Source organism: Aotus nancymaae, unplaced genomic scaffold (genome assembly GCF_030222135.1).
Source record: "Aotus nancymaae isolate 86718 unplaced genomic scaffold, 86718_ANA_hifiasm-v0.15.2.pri h1tg000018l, whole genome shotgun sequence".
Classification (NCBI taxonomy): Eukaryota; Metazoa; Chordata; class Mammalia; order Primates; family Aotidae; genus Aotus; species Aotus nancymaae.
Window position 1 is genome coordinate 5,597,998 of NW_026988430.1, and position 18,117 is coordinate 5,616,114.

The 18,117-nt window shown below is 45.0% G+C and overlaps 1 protein-coding gene across 3 annotated transcripts; it reads right to left on the bottom strand.

Annotated features, from left to right (window-relative positions):
- Positions 1–76: 76 nt before the first annotated feature.
- Positions 77–18,105, bottom strand: GLOD4 (glyoxalase domain containing 4). 3 transcript variants are annotated; one of them, XM_064378158.1, is made up of 10 exons: positions 17,999–18,105; positions 15,344–15,393; positions 13,501–13,621; positions 12,110–12,254; positions 7,635–7,771; positions 6,720–6,806; positions 6,341–6,454; positions 6,167–6,253; positions 5,469–5,558; positions 77–1,282 (listed from the first exon to the last, which is right to left on the bottom strand). In XM_064378158.1, the coding sequence occupies exons 1-10, from the start codon at positions 18,086–18,088 to the stop codon at positions 1,217–1,219; spliced, it is 987 nt and encodes a 328-aa protein (XP_064234228.1). In that variant the 5' UTR covers positions 18,089–18,105; the 3' UTR covers positions 77–1,216. The 3 variants fall into 3 exon arrangements, with proteins under 3 accessions (XP_064234228.1, XP_012317192.1, XP_064234229.1); XM_012461769.3 differs by lacking the exon at positions 5,469–5,558; XM_064378159.1 differs by lacking the exons at positions 77–1,282; positions 5,469–5,558 and adding an exon at positions 1,293–1,634.
- Positions 18,106–18,117: the final 12 nt, after the last annotated feature.

Here is an 18,117-nt window from a genome sequence, read left to right on the forward strand (position 1 = left end):
CAATCCCTTCCAATCTCCTAAGTTTATTTTAAAAATCTGAACCACCACTTTAAATGATGAGACTTAGAGACTGGTGTAACAGCTTGATAGCAGAAGCTTACTTTCAAAAAAAATTTAATTATTCAATGAATACACAATATAATTTCCAGTGATTACAACCTATTTGTTGTATAGAACCAAACAAAGCTACAAGGAAACATTTTTAAAACCTTTTTTTCAGGCTGAATAAATGGTTTAATCCATTTTTTTTTTTTTTGAGACGGAGTTTCGCTCTTGTTACCCAGGCTAGAGTGCAATGGCGCGATCTCGGCTCACCGCAACCTCCGCCTCCTGGGTTCAGGCAGTTCTCCTGCCTCAGCCTCCTGGGTAGCTGGGATTACAGGCACACGCCACCATGCCCAGCTAATTTTTTTGTATTTTTAGTAGAGACGGGGTTTCACCATGTTGACCAGATGGTCTCGATCTCTTAACCTCGTAATCCACCCGCCTCGGCCTCCCAAAGTGCTGGGATTACAGGCGTGAGCCACCGCGCCCGGCTGGTTTAATCCATTTTTAAGAAATCTCACGTGATGTTCTGTCGGGATTAAAAATAGACACAGAAAGAAGCTAGCAGAGAGGCAGGTGAGCAGCAACATAACAGACTCCATCCCTTCCGTCTGTTTTCTCTGGACAGTCAAAATGTAAAAGCAAGTAAGATGGGGGTGGTTAACCAAATCTTTTGGTCCAAGGAATAAAATTTCTTTAAAAAAATTTAAAATGTCAAAACCTGCCAGAGTAAGATACTAGAATAGCATATATATCATCATCAGATGCTGGGAATGGTACCATCACAAGCAATTAATTTGGATTTCCTGAACAGCTGCTCTCATCAAATCTACATGATTCTGAGTTCATCCTCACCATCTGCAAATCCCAAGCGAAGTCTTGTTTCATGCAGCCGTCCTAGTCTGGAAAATAATCTATTACTAACCTAGTACAGTTATATAGAGAACGTGCAGTTCCAGCACCAGTGCAGATTACAGCAGGCATTCTCTACCTGGACTAATGATTGGATTTCATTTCTAAAATATATGACAGCTTCCAAAGACTAAAATACACAAAGCCTCCTTGCTTGTACAGGAAACAAATTAGAAAAGCATTTATCAGGAACAGACAGGTCAGGCCTCACAGGTACTGGGCAGTAATCACAAATGCTTACTCTGCAAGATGGCTTCCATTAACCTGAAGCTTTGGGTTTATTGTGTTTAGCAAACCACTCATCACTTTTATCTGCTGCCATTGCCTGTAAAACAGAAAGAGAATATACGTTTATTCCAAGTCTGAAAAAGAAAAGCTAGAGCCCACTTTATACCTCACTATACTGCCCAAATAAAAAAATTAGCATTAAAAAAAAACCCAAACCCCAACGTTGAAAAAAAGGAAAAGAGAAAGAAAAAATCTTTTTAACATTTAAAGAGTATTAATCCAGTAGAGAGTATTACATTGAATGTGGCAGAAACACTGGTGAGTACAGCATCTGTGCAGAGAGTCCCACCACTCACAACACCCGGGCAGAGTCCCACCACTCACAGCACCCGGGCAGAGAGTCCCACCACTCACGGCACCCGGGCAGAGAGTCCCACCACTCACAGCATCTAGACAGACAGACAAGAATCTTTTGTGTCACAAAACCCAGTCTGATAGTGAGGCCAAATATGAAAAGCTACGTGATGTGTAGTTATTAAGCCCGGAATGATTCCTTTCTCACAAGTCTCCTCCCAGCCTACTCTTCGGATGCTGGCTCTGTTTTTTAGTTTTGGGTGCCTTGATTGAAAAGGAGGCCTTGAGCCATGCCCTGGGGTCACACCTATCATCACAGCCACTCGCAGGCTGAGGCCAGAGGATCACTGGAGCTCAGGAATTTGAGTTCAGCCTGGTAACATAGTAAGGCCCTGTCTCCTACATATACATACAGATACATTAAAAAAAAAAAATAAGCAGGAAGCCTGAATAATAATGTTTTGTTCCACAAGCATCCTTTTGGTTGCTTAGTAAGGACAAACATTCATTTATTCAGTCAAAAAGAGCTAGATACCATGCTGGGCTAAGGTGTGGCAGCAGAGACAGTCTGAAGCTCTGAGGAGCGTGCAGAACAGAGAATGTATATAGAGTACTTAGGGCTGGGTACAGCGGCTCACTCATTTTTATTTATTTACATATTTTTAATATAAGTAGAGAGTTTATCTGGGCCAAGCTTGAAGACTGCAACCTGGGGGCACAGATTCAGGTTTTCCTGAATATACACTCCCAAGTAGCCTTTATTTAATATTACAAAAAGAAGAATGAATTTGAGGTAAGATAAATTATAGACACGCTGAGTTTGATACATGGCAGGTTTCCCACGTGAAGAGGTTCATAGGATATAACATTGGTCTGAACAGAAAAAGTATGACACATAAGAGAAAAAGTGGTTAAGCTGGACTTCACCAAAATAAAAACTTCTTGTTCTTCAGAAACTCAATTCATGGCTGGGAAAAACACTTGCATTTCCAAGTGACGAAGGAATGATGGAAAACTATGGTACAGAGTCGAGGGAAGAGTCACAGAAGGATAAGTCCTACTCTCTCCTGCTGTGCATATTTGGAATTTTTAACTGTGGAATATTTAAAAATAAAATTTATGATAAAAAAATGGACAAAAGACTTGAACATAAAATTCACAAAAAGAAGTAAATGGCGGCCGGGCGCGGTGGCTCACGCTTGTAATCCCAGCACTTTGGGAGGCCAAGGCGGGTGGATCACGAGGTCAAGAGATCGAGACCATCCTGGTCAACATGGTGAAACCCCGTCTCTACTAAAAATACAAAAAATTAGCTGGGCACGGTGGCGCGTGCCTGTAATCCCAGCTACTCAGGAGGCTAAGGCAGGAGAATCGCCTGAACCCAGGAGGCGGAGGTTGCGGTGAGCCGAGATCGTGACATTGCACTCCAGCCTGGGTAACAAGAGTGAAACTCCGTCTCAAAAAAAAAAGAAGTAAATGGCTAATAGGCATATGAAAAGGTACTAAACATTGTTAGTCATCAGGGAAATAAAAATTAAGGCTTTGTGGGGCTGAGCTGGAAGGATCGCTTGTGGCCAGCCAAGGCAACACAGTGAGACTCTGTCTCTACAAACATGAAAACAGCTGTAGCCCTAGCTACCCGGGTGGCTGAGGCAGAAGGATCACTTGATGGCACTGCTGAAACCATTTCACATGTGCTCGAATGGCTAAAAAACTCACAATTTTACGTGCTGGTGAGCACGCAGAGCAACTGCATCTCTCGTATACAAACAATGGTCTGACCACTTTCAATTACTGTCTGGCACTTTTTTATAAAGGAATAGCAATTCTACTCCTAGGTATTTTACTCAAGAGCAATGAAACACATATCTATCAACAAGAAGATTTACACAACAATGTTCATGGCAGTCTTCCTTATGATAGATAAAATCTAGAAATAACCCACGGTCCACCATTGGAAGAATGAATAAGCAAATTGTTATATACATAAAATTCAGTTATCAGTCAGCAATATAAAAAAAAAAAGGTGTGATATGCAATTACATGGAGCAATCTCAAAACTACATTGAGTAAAAGAAGCAGGCACAAAAGCACAGGAAATGATTCCATATTTATGAAGTCCAAGAACAGACTAACCTACAGTGACAGAAATCAGAATAGCAGCTGCCTCTGGGAGATGAGGGTGCAAACTAATTGCAAATGGGCATGAGGGAACTTCCTGGGAAAACGGTCTGTATTTTGTTTTGAGTAGTGGTTGCATGAGCAAACACAACTGTCAAAACACATTCCAACTCTACCTAAATTGTACCTCACCAACAACAACCACTTGTCTGAGCTCAGGAAGAAGTTAAAAACTAGGAATTAGGAAGCTGGAGCAAGGCTGAAGGTTGAAGTCCAGCACAGGGGTAAGCAGAGTTTTAGGTCAGCTCTCGTCAGGGTAGAGGAAGAACGCAGAATGAGAAAACGGCAGAGTGGGACCATGGGTATTAAAACATCTGGGGATGAGACACAGAAGGAGGGGCCCATGTCTGAGGGGAAATTGTCAGGGAGATGAAGATGGCAGGATCGTGAACCGCAAAGGAGATGAGAGCGCAGGGAGGAGGGGCCATCAGCACCATGAGTGAGTGGAGGCTGGGTGTGGTGCATCACATCTATAATCCCAGCACTTCAGGAGGCCAAGATGGATGGATTGAGTGAACCCAAGAAATTCGAAACCAGCCTGGGCAACAAGGTGAAACCCCATCTCCCATCTCTACAAAAAATACAAAAATTAGCCAGGTGCGGTGGCACACGCCTGCGGTTCCAGCTACCAGAGAGGGAGGCTGAGGTGGGAGGATCACTTGAATCTAGGAGGCGGAGGTTGCAGTGAGCTGAGACTGCGCCACTACACTCTAGCCTGGGTGACAGAGAGAGATACCGTCCTAAAAAAATAAAATAGGGCCAGGTGTGGTAGCTCATGCCTGTAATCCCAGCACTTTGGGACGCCAAGGTGGGTGGATCATTTGAGGCCGGGAGTTTGAGACTAGCCTAGCCAACCTGGCAAAACTCCATCTCTACTAAAAATACAAAAATTAGCCAGCGTGGTGGTGCGCATACCTGTAATCCCAGCTACTTGGGAGACTCAGGCAGGTGAATAGCCTGAACCTGGGAGGTTGGGGTTGATGTGAGCCGATATTGCACCACTGCACTCCAGTCTGGGCGACAGAGGGAGACTCCATCTCAAAAAAAGTAACTAATTAAGCCAGGCTTGGTGGCTCATGCATGTAATCCTAGCACTTTGGGAGGCTGAGGCAGGCAGATCACGAGGTCAGGAGCTCGAGACCATCCTGGCCAACATAGTGAAACCCCGTCTCTAGTAAAAATACAAAAATTAGCTGGGTGTGGTGGCACGGGCCTATAGTCCCAGCTACTCAAGAGGCTGAGGATGGAGACTCCATTTCAAAAAAAAAAAAAAAGTAATTAATTAAATAAAGAACGAGGAGGAAGAGTCTGGCAAATCTGTCAGCTGAGAGGATGGCTGAGATTCTATTTTCCTTCAGGATAAAATTTATAAAGACTGTATTTCCTATACATTTCCTGCTTTAACATTAATCGTACATCTACTATTATGTCAGTAATTTGCCAAGCTCTATAAACCATAGCAATCTTATGAGGTAGAGACTCTTATTTTCTGAAATTTTCAGGTAAGGAGACTAAAATTCATAGAATTTAAGTAACCTGTTGAAGGTCAGCCACATAGATATGCAACAGAACTAAAGACTGATTCATTCCTTTAATCATTCCACAAAGAATTCCTGGAACGTCCAGTACATGCCAGGTATGTGCTGGGAGCCAGGATCCAGCAACTGCTTCTAATGCTTCTGAGCTACCGAGTGTGAAGAGAATCTCAAAGTGGTTGCCGTATCTGGCTAGAAACAAAAGCACTTAACTGAGTAAGGGAGCGAGCGCAGAACAGACTGGCATGAAACGGGAGGTGAGATGGAGAAACAGTGCGCACTCAGACTTGTAAATGAAGAAATCTGGAGAGGAGACAGATATGGGGTCAGTGAAAGGTTTTTAAAAGCTGGGAGCTTCCAGTGCCTGTTTGCGTGCTGACGAGAGGAATCACTGGAAGAACAGACTGATGCAGCAGAACAGAGAAGAGACACCTGAGGAGCTGCAGACTGAAGGGGGAGAGGACGGAGGCACCTTCACATAGACAGCAGAGTAAGGACAGAACCAGAGCGGAGGGGTGGGGACGGAGGCACCTCCACGCAGACAGCAGAGTAAGGACAGAACCAGAGCGGAGGGGTGGGGACGGAGGCACCTCCACGCAGACAGCAGAGTAAGGACAGATCCAGAGCGGAGGGGAGGGGACGCAGGCACCTCCACACAGACAGCAGAATAAGGACAGACCCAACAGCAGGGTTCAGAGTGGCCTGCGGTTGGAGGAAGGCACGAATGCTGAGTCTAGACAGGCGGTCTACACAGGTGGCAGTGAAGACATAGGCGCTTGGCTCAGGTCCACCCAACAGCGACGTAGTTCTGACCCTGAGAACCTGGACCCTGTTGCTTAGGCCCTTCTCACACACACCTAACATCAACCCCCTCAGGCCCAGGGTGACATCAGTTTAGAAATGAGACTCACATCATCCAACAATCTGCTTCCCTCTGGATCCATCTTAGAAAGTTCTCGAAATGCTTCATCCCCAACAAAGCAAATTTCATGTCCATCCTACATCAATAAAGAGAAAAGACATCTGCCAAAAAGACATGTCTGAAGCACCCCTCAACCAGCCTGCCCCTCCCGAGTAATACTTACAGGGTCGGCCAGAATGACCACCTGCACTGTTGCTTTCCCCGGGGTATCCAGGCTCACCAGGGGCGTCAGAATCTTCTGCTTCTCTCTTTTCATCAAATCTTCTAAGCTTGGTAACTGGAGGAAAACAAAGATGCAAGGTGAGCCAGGGGTCACACACTACTCACGACACGGCCCTCGCCAGCCCCAGAGGAGTGTCAGAGCCCAGAAAGAACCAAGGCGCCATTTGTTTGATTTTATTATCTCAGCTGCTCTTGAAACAATTGCTGAACTTGATACAAAAGCCATAATCAGAATGAACCTCGAGAAAGGAAGGGCAAGGTTCTTGGCTGGGCTGAACTAGCTAGTCGCAGAGTGTGAAAGATCTGGTTTCAAACGCTACCTCTTTCTGGGGGCAAGAGAAGGCAATTCTTCCAAATGCTGCTGCATGGTCCACCGCACCCTTCACGCCCTGTAGCTCCAGCTTACACTGAAACAGGAAAGGGGCTTATTTTTTGGAACAGGTTATACATTACATGTGTGTGGCAGAAAAATTTAAATAGCATACACTACAGGAATAAAGCAAAAACTAAGTCTCTATCCTTCTCTCAGCCCAGAGACAACCAGTAAGCAGTTGCCTGGGTACCCTTCGAGAAGCACTGCATGCCTACATCTTTTTCTTTCACACAAATGGTAGTATCACTGACAAATTATTCTGTTCCTTGTTTTTCTCCACTTAACGTTACCACGTCAATACATAAAGATTTGCCTCAACTTTTTTGCTAGCTACATAGTGATCCATTTCATGAATGAACCATAAATCACTGAAGTATGTCTCTAGTCCACAGGACACTGACGTTCTCATATGCTGTTATTACAAACAATGCCGCAACAGATACCCTCCCACAGACTTCTTTGTGCCTATGTATGCTGAGCACATCTGTAAAATAATTCCCAGGAGGAGAATTGCTGGGTCAAAGTACAAGGACTAAATCATGCTCAAATGCTAGGTTATTAAAAAAAAAAAGAAGATGACAAAGATGGTGCATTAAATCCATTCAATCTCCCTGATTAAGCAATTCCACTTCTACAAAGATACATCTATCCCCAAATAGAAACAAGGTAATATCTGGGTGGTAAGATTATCACTTACTTTCATTTCCTTCTGTTTATCTATATAAATTTTGAAATCACTGTGAAGAAACTATGAGAACAACCTTCATGTTAACCTTATCTATAAAGGTTATAAGCCATTTCTAAGCTTCATTTGTAAGCCAAATTCAAAGTAACAGGTTAGTTATTCTCCAAGACTGCTCACCTGGTTATCAGCATAGCCCAGCAAAGCCCTTTGCTTTTCTTCATCTTTTTCATAAATTTTCATGCCCAGTAGATTACACCAGTAGTTCAAGGACTTCTGAAGATCAGACACTGCTAGAGTTACTTTTAATACAGGATCTGTTGGGTAATAAAGTGGAATAGACAGATCAATTTAATGGAATGCAATAGAAAGACCAAAACATGCTCATGTATACATACAAATTTAGCTTATAAGAAAGGGATTTTTTTTCTTTTCTTTTCTTTTTTTTTTTTTTGAGACAGAGTCTGACTCTGTTGCCCAGGCTGGAGTGCATTGGTGCAATCTCAGTTCAACCTCTGCCTTCCAGGTTCAAGAGATTCTCCTGCCTCAGCCTCCCGAGTAGCTGGGACTATAGGTGTGCGCTGCCATGCCTGGCTAGTTTTTGTATTTTTAGTAGAGACAAGGTTTCACGATGTTGGCCAGGCTGGTCTCAAACTTCTGATCTCGTGATCCGTCTGCCTCGGGCTCCCAAAGTGCTGGGATTGCAATTGTGAGCCACCGTGCAAGGCCAAGAAAGGGATTTTAAGCCAATGTGAAGCCTGGTGCAGCAGCCCATGCCTGTAATCCCAACACTTTGGGAGATCGAGATAGGAAGATTGTGTGAGCCTAGGAATTCAAGACCAGCCCAGGCAACACAGTGAGACCTCAGCTGTATAAAAAATTTTTAAAAATTAGACAGGGGTGGTGGCGCATGTAGTCACAGCTATTTGAGAGGCTGAATCAGAATCACTTGAGCCTGGAAGGTCGAGACTGCAGTGAGCCAAGATTGAAATACTGCACTCCAGCCTGGGCAACAGAATGAGATCCTGTCTCAAAAATAGAAAAAGACAGTATGAAAAGCCTCGTTATTCAATGGATGGCACTAAGAAGACTGGCTAATCATTCGGCAAGAAAAACTTACATCTTTGAAATAAATGACAAAATACTTCCTGATGGGTTAAAGGAATAAGTTTAAAGAATGAAACCATGGGGAAAAAAAAAGAATGAAACCATGAAAATACTAGATACAGGTGATTATCTATACAATTCTGGAATAGAAGAAGACTTTGCTTTAAACTTAACACCAAAGATAGAAAAACTATGAAGAAAAAAATTCTGCTATATAAATTACACAAAATGGAGAACTCGCAGACAACAACAAAGAAAAGGAATTACAATCAAAACCAGAGTATACAACACAGTAGGAAAAATTGCAATATATTGGACAAAAAGTCCGTAATGTGTAAATCACCTGTAAATACTAATAGGAAAAGGATGAACATGCTAGAAAATCAGGCAAAGGCACAAAGCAATAATCCACAAAAGAAGGAATTAGATGGCCAATTAACATATGAAAAAATATTCAACCTGACCCCCTCCCAAAAACAGAAGTCAGAATTCACATAAAATCTTTTGTTATCTAATGTGCAAATCATGTTAAAAGTTAGAAGTGTTGGCCAGGCAGGGTAGCTCACGCTCGTAATCCCAGCACTTAGGGAGGCCGAGGCAGGTAGTTCACGAGGTTAAGAGATTGAGACCATCCTGGCCAACATGGTGGAACCCCGTCTCTACTAAAAATACAAAAATTAGCTGGCCAGAGTGGCATGCATCTGTAGTCCCAGCTACTCAGGAGGCTGAACCAGGAGAATCGCTTGAACCCGGGAGGCGGTGGTTGTAGTGAGCCGAGATCATGTCACTGCACTCCAACCTGGTGACAGAGTGAAGACTATGTCTCAAAAAAAAAAAAAAAAAGGTTAGCAGTGTTAACTGTATTAGTGTAGAGGGGAAAATCACAGTCACATAATACTGGTTAAATGTAAATTAGTACATTTCTGGCAATAATTTGACAGAATGTACCAAAAGCTTTGAAAAATGCTCACTGCTTTTAAAAGAACAAGTCCATTTTCAGCCACTCAAAAAGTAATTGTGAACGTATGAAGGGCTTTTACCACAAAGACATTCATCCCAGTGTTGCTTAGAACAATAAAACACTGACAGAAATTTCCAACAGAGAACTGTTCATCTTCCTCCAGTGTAACAACACAATGGAATCCTAGGAAAGGATGTGAAGAAACGTATACACTTAATATTATATATGTATTGTTGACAAAAGATCGGAAAGATATACTCTAAAATGTTAGCAGCGGTTATCTCTGGATATATGGGTACGGGTTCCTCCGCCCCCACCCCGCCTCATCTGCTTGTCTAAGGAAAAAAATTCCACTATTTTGTACAAAGAATAAAAGTCATATTGAAACACCTCCTGTTACTGGAAACTTTTCACATTGTAAAGTGACTTTCTGAAGAGCTGTTCCACGTCTCCATCTGACTATGATAAATTCAATACATTTTTATTTGGTTTTTGCTGCCTTAGTCCCGTTTGCTAGAAAGGCAATACCATGACTAAGACACGGTATTTCTCACAAGTGCCTCTGCCTGGCAGACTCCTTCCATTTACTTCAAAATCAGCAAATCCCAGTAGACCTGGAGCTGAAGGGACGCAGGACAGGAAGGTAACAAGCAAGGTGAAGTGGCACAGGAGTGAGTAATTCAAAGGAAAAATGAATGCCAGCTAGATAGACGGGTCTGACCACATTATCAACCAGAAATGCCCAAAGGGATTTCCATCCCAAAGGGCAAACGCATCTTAGCACTGTGGGGCTCTCTATTATTTTCTGTACTGAAACATCACTAAGACTGGAGGAAAAAAATGCACAGTGCAGCTAGTTGCAAAAGTTAAGTTTTAAAGTCAGTCAATAACCTATCAACAAAAAAACACCATACACATCCTTTAAATCACCAGCGAAGTACAGAAACACCATCTCTCCATGAGTCCCACATAGCCAAGTCTAACCTCCCACACTGGAACGGACTGATCTTTCTTTTGCTGAGCACCAGATGATAAATGAGGAGCATTAAACATTCTAGGCAGACTCAGCATGGGGGCCCTGGGGACAGGAGCCAAGCAGCGGGAGAGAGAGAACGTGCATGCTCCCTTCCCAGGCCACCTGCAGGAGCATGTTCACCAGGGGAAACAGCAGGCAGGGTGCCCCTGCCATCACCCACATTTTCCCGTTCCTGCTTTTGTTTTGGCAGAGCAGGTGGTTGAATTTGCAGGAATTCAATACAGAATTAAATACTGATGAAGCTGCCTCTGCAGTAAACAAACCAAACCCTGCAAAGTTTCCTTCTTGTCTGGGGCAGCAGTCAGCGTGAGGGCTCCTCACCTCCATGCCATCCCTCACTGAGTCCCAATGCTGAAGTGTGGGAAACGGACCTCAGCTCAAGATTCATGGCTAAATGGTTTAGGGGTGATCCTATTTCTCTTGCCAGTGATTGGTTTTGGAGCAGGCACAGTATATCAAATTTGACCAGGAAGTTTGCTGAAAGATTCTAGGAAAGCTTTTCTTCTGCTCTTAAAGCAAAAAGGGCCAGGCACAGTGGCTGACACCTGCAATCCCAGCACTTTGGGAGGCTGAGGTGGGTGGATCAAGTGAGGTCAGAAATTCAAGACCAGCCTGAACAATGTGATGAAACCCTGTCTTTATTAAAAATACAAAAATTAGCTGGGTGTGGTGGCAGGTGCCTGTAATCTCAGCTACTGGAGAGGCTGAGGCAGGAGAAATCACTTGAACCTGGGAGGCAGAGGTTGCAGTGAGGTGAGATTGTGCCACTGCACTCCAGCCTGGGTGATAGAGCAAGACTCCATCTCAAAAAAATAAATAAGTAGTTCTTAAAAATTAATAAAAATACAAAAAAAAAAAAACAGCTGGGCGTTGTGGTGGGCGCCTGTAATCCCAGCTACTTGGGAGGCTGAGGAAAGAGAATTGCTTGAACCCAGGAGGCAGAGGTTGCCAGGAGGCAGAGGTTGCCATGAGCCAGTGAGCAGAGACCGTGCCACTGCACTCCAGCCTGAGCAACGGAGTCTAAAAAAAAAAAAAAAAAAAGGGAAAAAGAAGTCAGTGTTTCCTCTCCTACCAGATGGGAACGTGGGAGCATGCGGCCCCTGCCTGCAGCTGGCAGCCCTCCTGCAACCCCGAGGGCACCAGCTCTAGGAGAGGGACCAGCAGAGCACAAGAGAGCACAGAAAGAGAAAACTTGATGAGCTGGTGAATCATCTAACCCTGGAATCTTGCCTACCTATAGAATGCCTGCTCTGTGAGCTAAGACATTTTCTAATTGTTCAAAGTAGTTGGGTTTTCTGTTATTTATGGATGAAAGAATCATAAATCAGTATATTACCAGTGAAACAGAACCACTCTAGACCCCCTATTGTTATGCATTAGAGTTCTGATATGAGAATATAATCTCTCGGATAACAGGCAAAAGCATTGGCTGGGGAAGACACGTCACACGAACACAGAAAGCCTCTACAAAAAAAAAGACAAGCGGCTCTCACTCTCCATTTTTCCAAGATGCCTTTAGACAGATGCTTTGATTGGTTCTGGTGTAATTACCTGACTGAGGTAGGCTGCAATTCTGCAAATAGAACTTATATCCTCCTGGGGCCTCGGTTTCAAAAACACCTTCTGCAACTTCCGTCAGCGGCCACCCCAGCTTCCTGGCATTGCTGACAGCCTGGCTAGAAGCGAGTGTGAGACCCTAAAACAAACAACAGCATCACCCAAGTACGTACACACACAGACACTTCACAGAACAAGACCACGAGCCCAGCCTCACTGCCTACTGCCTTCAGGTAAAATCACCTAAGATTTCACTGGCATCCAACATTTTCTTCTAGTGATTTAAAAACAGGTTTTGGATGTTTTATCCCACAAACGTTCAGACCCTCATGAATAATAGGACAAAAACTGAGATGCCAGTGAAGTCTGATTCATTTAATACCAAAGATAAGCACTTCTAGTTTTAAAGATCTAGCCAGAGAAGCCTTGATGTTACCTTGGTCTGTCAGCCAGCTACCCATTTAAGATGACCTGTTTTTGCTTTTTTTGTTGTTTTTTTTGAGACAGAATCTTGCTCTGTCACCAGGCGGGAGTACAGTGGCATGATCTCGGCTCTCTGCAGCCTCCGCCTCCCTGGTTCAAGTGAGTCTCCGGCCTCAGCATTCCAAGTAGCTGAGACTACAGGCATGTGCCACCACAACCGACTAATTTTTGTATTTTTAGTAGAGACGGGGGTTCACCATGTTGGCCAGGACGGTCTCAATCTCCTGACCTCATGATCTGCCCACCTTGGCCTCCCAAAATGCTAGGATTACAGGCATGAGCCACCATGCCAGGCTGTTTTTGCTTTTTTAACAAACCAACCAACCAAAAAATAAGTAAACTATCAAGGTTTCCTTACATCTAGTCAAAGGACCTAGAAATGTCCACCTATGCTCTCTGCTAAGGCTTGGATTATTCTCATGGCCTCTGTGCCCCCAGTCTTGTAAACCCATTATCCACTCTGAGCTGCAGTCAACTTCCCACAGCGCCTCCTGTGGTCCATCCCCAGACAGCAGCCAACAGGGTTTTCCCTTTGCTCAAAGCCCTCCAATGGCTCTTCATTTCACGCAGGGGTGACTTACGGCCTCGGGGGCCCTATGTGATCTTACCCCATGCCACTGCTGACCCCGTCTCTCACCACTTTCCCCCACTGTCTCTATTCCAGCCACACTGACTTCCTTACATGCCCTTGAACATGCCAGATGTGACTTGGGGGCTCGGAACAGGCTATCCTCTACTGGAATACTCTTCCCCCGGATATGCACATAGCTAACTCCCTGACCTCCTCTGAGCATCTGCTCAAATGTCATCTCTTCACTCACATACACCCTCAATACCCTCCTCAAATTTACAACCAGCCACCTACCGCAGCCAAAAATCTGCTAGAAAAAAACGGTATTTACCATAAAGTCATTGCCAAGCTTGTAGTCTCCGATGCCATAATTGTAAGTCAGTTCTGCAACAAAATGGTCATCCTCAGGCCCAAATCCCACCATTGTTTTACTCCATTTCCCATCATAAGGTCTAGAAGATAAAAGTAAATGAAGTCAGCAACCACAGACAAATCTGCCTCAGGCCACCGCCAGAAAACTACTGGGCACAGAAAGATGAGCAGTCATGACTGGTCCTAAAAGTTCTCTTAAGGATGAGATGACCTCAGGTGGTGCAGAAAGAGACGTGGGCAGTGCTCATGGGATCCTACTACAAACTCTAAAGACTGGCTATTCAGCACCTACTTGAAGGAAAGATTTGTTCACCTTTTCTGTAAAGCAGGGAACAGAATCCCAAAGACAGTTCTCCAGCTGACCTCAGTGACTTCCTTGCCTATCAATCAAAGAGCATCAAATTCCTAACAGGCCTTGGAGACGGTTCCAACTTGACATGGCAGTAAGCTTAAGAGATGGCTGGATGTGGTGGCTCATGCCTATAACCCCAGCACTTTGGGAAGCCGAGATGGGCAGGCGGATCACCTGAGGTCAGGAGTTTGAGACCAGCCTGGCCAACATGGTGAAATCCTGTCTCTCCTAAAAATACAAAAATTAGCTGGGTCGTGGTGGCACACGCCTGTAATCCCACTTACTAGGGAGGCTGAGGCAGGAGAATTGCTTGAACCCAGGAGACAGAGGTTGCAGTGAGCCAAGATTGTGCCACTGCACTCCAGCTGAATGACAGAGTGAGACTGTCTCAGAAAAAAAAAAAAGATACTCGAAAGCCGCTGCTTCACCCAGAGCATCTATTTATTTACATCTGTGGTATCATATGAAATTTATTTGTTCACTGTCCCTGGTTCCTGTCTCAGAGCTCCTCACACCTCTGGAATTTCCTCATAGGAATATCTTTTGTTCTTCATCATTAGCCCCTTTCAATCACACCTGAGTTTATGCTAATACGGTGACTCAGAGTGGTGCCTCTATATAGACTCAAGCTGGGGCTGGTCACCAGAAAGACAAACAATTACAGGACTGGAACTTTCAGTCTAGGAAGCAAGAGGATGGAGACTGGGCTCTCTTAGGCTTGAACAACAAGACTTGAGCTTCTAGGATGCTGAACACATGGAGGTGCTGGGAGGGGAGGCTGACCGGGAAGAGCAGGGAAGCCCCGGGAAGTGCACGGAAGACCTGGGAAGAGCAGGGAAGCCCCGGGAAAAGCAGGGAAGCCCCAGGTGGGAAGTGCATAGAAGCCCCGGGCAGGAAGAGCACAGAAGCCTCGCAGCCCACTCTCCTTCCTTGTGCTACGTATCTCTTCTGTCTGGCCATTTCTGACACGTATCCTTTATAATAAACCAGTAAACGTAAGTAAATGTTTCCAGCGTTTCCCTTAGTTGCATGAGTCATTGTAGCACATTATCAAACCGGAGGAAGCAGGGTGGGAAGCCCCGACTTGTAGCTGGTCATCAGAAATACTGAGATCAAGACTTGGGATGGGCACCTGAAGTGGGGGAAACCTTCTGGGACCGAGCCCTGAACTTGTGGGATCTGACACTAACTCCAGGTAGAGCCGGAATCGGATTAAATAACAGGGCAGCCAGCTGGTACTAGAGAGCTGGAGAATTGCTTGGTGTGCCACAAGTGTTGTATGAGAGTGCAGAGAAACAGAGTATGTGTTCCCAGTGTTCCTGAAGTTGCCTCCCTAGTTTACTGCCTCATTAATTAAGTTCACTGCTTTATACCTATTTTAAGAAACTGTCTTCTGTTATGCAGGTATATTCAGACCCTAAGCGAGATTTTAAGAAACAAGGTATCATACCCATTACAGGCAGCTTTGCAGCCTTCTTCAAATTCCTCATGCCGCAGAACCTGGGAAGAGATTTAAACAAATTGCAAAGTGTTACTAGTACTGCTCACAGCATCTTTAGCACAAACTAAAATGTCTAAACACAGATATTATCATTTGTAAGCTTTACTTGTAAAAGAACCAAAGAAAATGAGCCTTATACTTCTCCCAGGATAGAAGTAGTAGAAGGAAGCACAGCTTGACACCAAAGGTCAGGCTACCAAGCCAGTTGTGAAATCTATTTAGACCGGTAACCAGTGCTATGTAGTGGGAAAAAGTGTGGTCTTCAGCATTAAAGAAGTCTGATTTGGGCCGGGTGTGGTGATTATGCCTATAATCCCAGCACTTTGGGAGGCCAAGGTGGGTGGATCACCAGAAGTCAGAAGTTTGAGACAAGCCTAGCAAACACGGTGAAACCCTATCTCTACTAAAAATACAAAAATTGGCCAGGCATAGTGGTGTGTCCCTGTAATCCCAGCTACTCGGGAACCTGAGGCAGGAGAATCAGTTGAACCTGGGAGGCAGAGGTTGCAGTAAGCCGAGATTGCGCCACTGCACTCCAGCCTGGGCAACAAAAGCAAAACTCTGTCTCAAAAAAAAAGAAGTCTGATTCGGAATTCCGTCATCAGCAGTTGTGGAACTCTGAGCAAGCTGCTTAGAAGCTGAGTCTCGGTCTCCTAATATGTTATGAAATGGATGTTATTAAGGCACCGAATGCAGAAACCCTGTATACAGTAGGCTCTCAGGGTGTTTGTTCTAGTTTTCCTTTTTGATTCCCACTGCTGCTGCTCAAGTTCAAGTTCCCAACACTCCTCTCAGGCTATTAAAAATCATTTATATTGATATCCTTCCTTAATACCACCACCAAAGTACATGCCTAAAACACACAGCTCTGATCCTATCACTGCCTGTTTAAGAATGTAACTGAGCTCCCCTCTTACTGCAGCATAAAACCCAAATTCTTTAACATAGCATTCAAGATACTATTAGAACCAATGCTGACCTGTCTGTCCTGATATCCCATCTCCTCAACTTCAACTAAGCAACCTCAACTAAAGGTACAAAAAACCCAGTGTTTTCACAAACATGCGCCATCTCTGCACTGGCTCTTCAGTTCTTCCATGTAGCGCCTCCCTCTATCTATCTGTGGCTATCCCATCTATCTTTAGAGAACAACTCAATCACAAGGTCTCCATGAACTATTTCCTGATCACCCAGGTTGGAAAAACCTCTCCTTCTTTTGTATTTTTATAATAGTAGCTAACATGAACATAATGCACTATTACCTATATGTTAAATACTACATAGACAGTAAGGTGTTTAGTCTTTACAACAACCTTTTGATCACTAAGGAAAACAAGGGAAAGCTCTGTGGTTTCTGCTAACAAAAGTTTTGTGGTCGGCAGGGTGCAGTGGCTCACACCTGTAATCCTAGCACTTTGGGAGGCTGAGATGGGTGGATCACCTCAGCTCAGCAGTTTGAGAACAAGCCTGGGCAACATGGTGAAACCATCTCTCTGATAAAATACAAAAAATTAACCGGGCGTGGCGGCGTGTGCTTGTAGTCCCAGCTACTCGGGAGGCTGAGGCAGGAGAATTGCTAGAACCCAGGAGGCAGAGGTTGCAGTGAGCTGAGATCACGCCACTGCACTCCAGCTTGGGCAACAGAGCAAGACTCCATCTCTTAAAAAAAAAATAAATTGAGGGGTTTTTCACTATCAAATTCTGACTTCCATTACTATCATCTTCGTACAAATCCGTTCCAGCTCCCACCCCAACCCAGGCCATGAGTTCTAATGGAGGATATATATCCGGGTACTCTGTACCTCTTTTGCCAAAACTCAACATAGTACCCTGAAAACAGCAGACATTTAAACAATGACCTGAGGAACTCAGATAACTCCCTTCGGACTCCCTGCCTACTGCGCTGTCTCTACACTAAACAGCACTCTTGCACCTGTAAAGCCTTCCTTACGGTGTGTTCCCTACCTCCCCGGCTTATCACAGGAGTTCCCCAAAACGCAGTTCCCCTGCGTTTTCCAACCAAGTGAGTCCTGCAGTAACAGCTTCTCAGGACCCGAGGGAGACCGCTTCTGGGTGTTGTTGAAAATAGGATGGGTTCTGACTTAGCTCTGGATTGTTGAGAACTGGAGCATTTATTCAGAGAGACTGAGTATCCAAGAGGGACGGTTCGGACCAGCCCTGAGAAAAGCAGAACTCTGAATATGCTGATTATCTCCATCAAAGGCTCCAAACCGGAAAAGACAATTATTAACCGGAAAGCACTACATGACATTTGGCTTCTTCACCGTCTTTCCTGGGGGGACAGTGAGCTCCACAAGGGCGGGGCTCAATAAATATTTACGAGTGAATTTAAACGTGGGCACACCGCTGGGACTAAGCGTGCGGGGCCCCTCGCCAAGGCCTGTCATCCCACTGGCGACTCGCCACGCTTCCCGAAGCCGAACAGTGCGCAGGGCCCACGGGGAGCCCCGGCCTAAGGTCGGACGCCGACCTCAGCTCAGGCTGAGGTTCACGACACACCCATTTCTCCCTTCCCTCCCCCAGGGCCGGCTCGGGCGCCTGCTCCGGCCTCGCGCGCCAGCCCCTGTCGACCCCGGCCTGCACCTTCATCCCCAGGACGTCCCGGTAGAAACGCGCCGTCTGGAAGCGATTGCCCACTTTGAAAACGAAATGCAGAGCTCTGCGAGCAGCCATGACTCCGACCGCGCGCAGCCGTCACCCGC

Excerpts from the sequence above, each read along its gene's own strand:
- GLOD4 (XM_064378158.1), bottom strand. The coding sequence starts at position 18,088 with ATGGCTGCTCGCAGAGCTCTGCATTTCGTTTTCAAAGTGGGCAATCGC. Across the intron at positions 6,455-6,719 it reads TCTCTTGCCCCCAGAAAGAG|TTACCAAGCTTAGAAGATTT; the intron begins GTAGCGTTTGAA and ends GTTTTCCTCCAG. Across the intron at positions 6,254-6,340 it reads TGGTCATTCTGGCCGACCCT|GATGGACATGAAATTTGCTT; the intron begins GTAAGTATTACT and ends TTATTGATGTAG.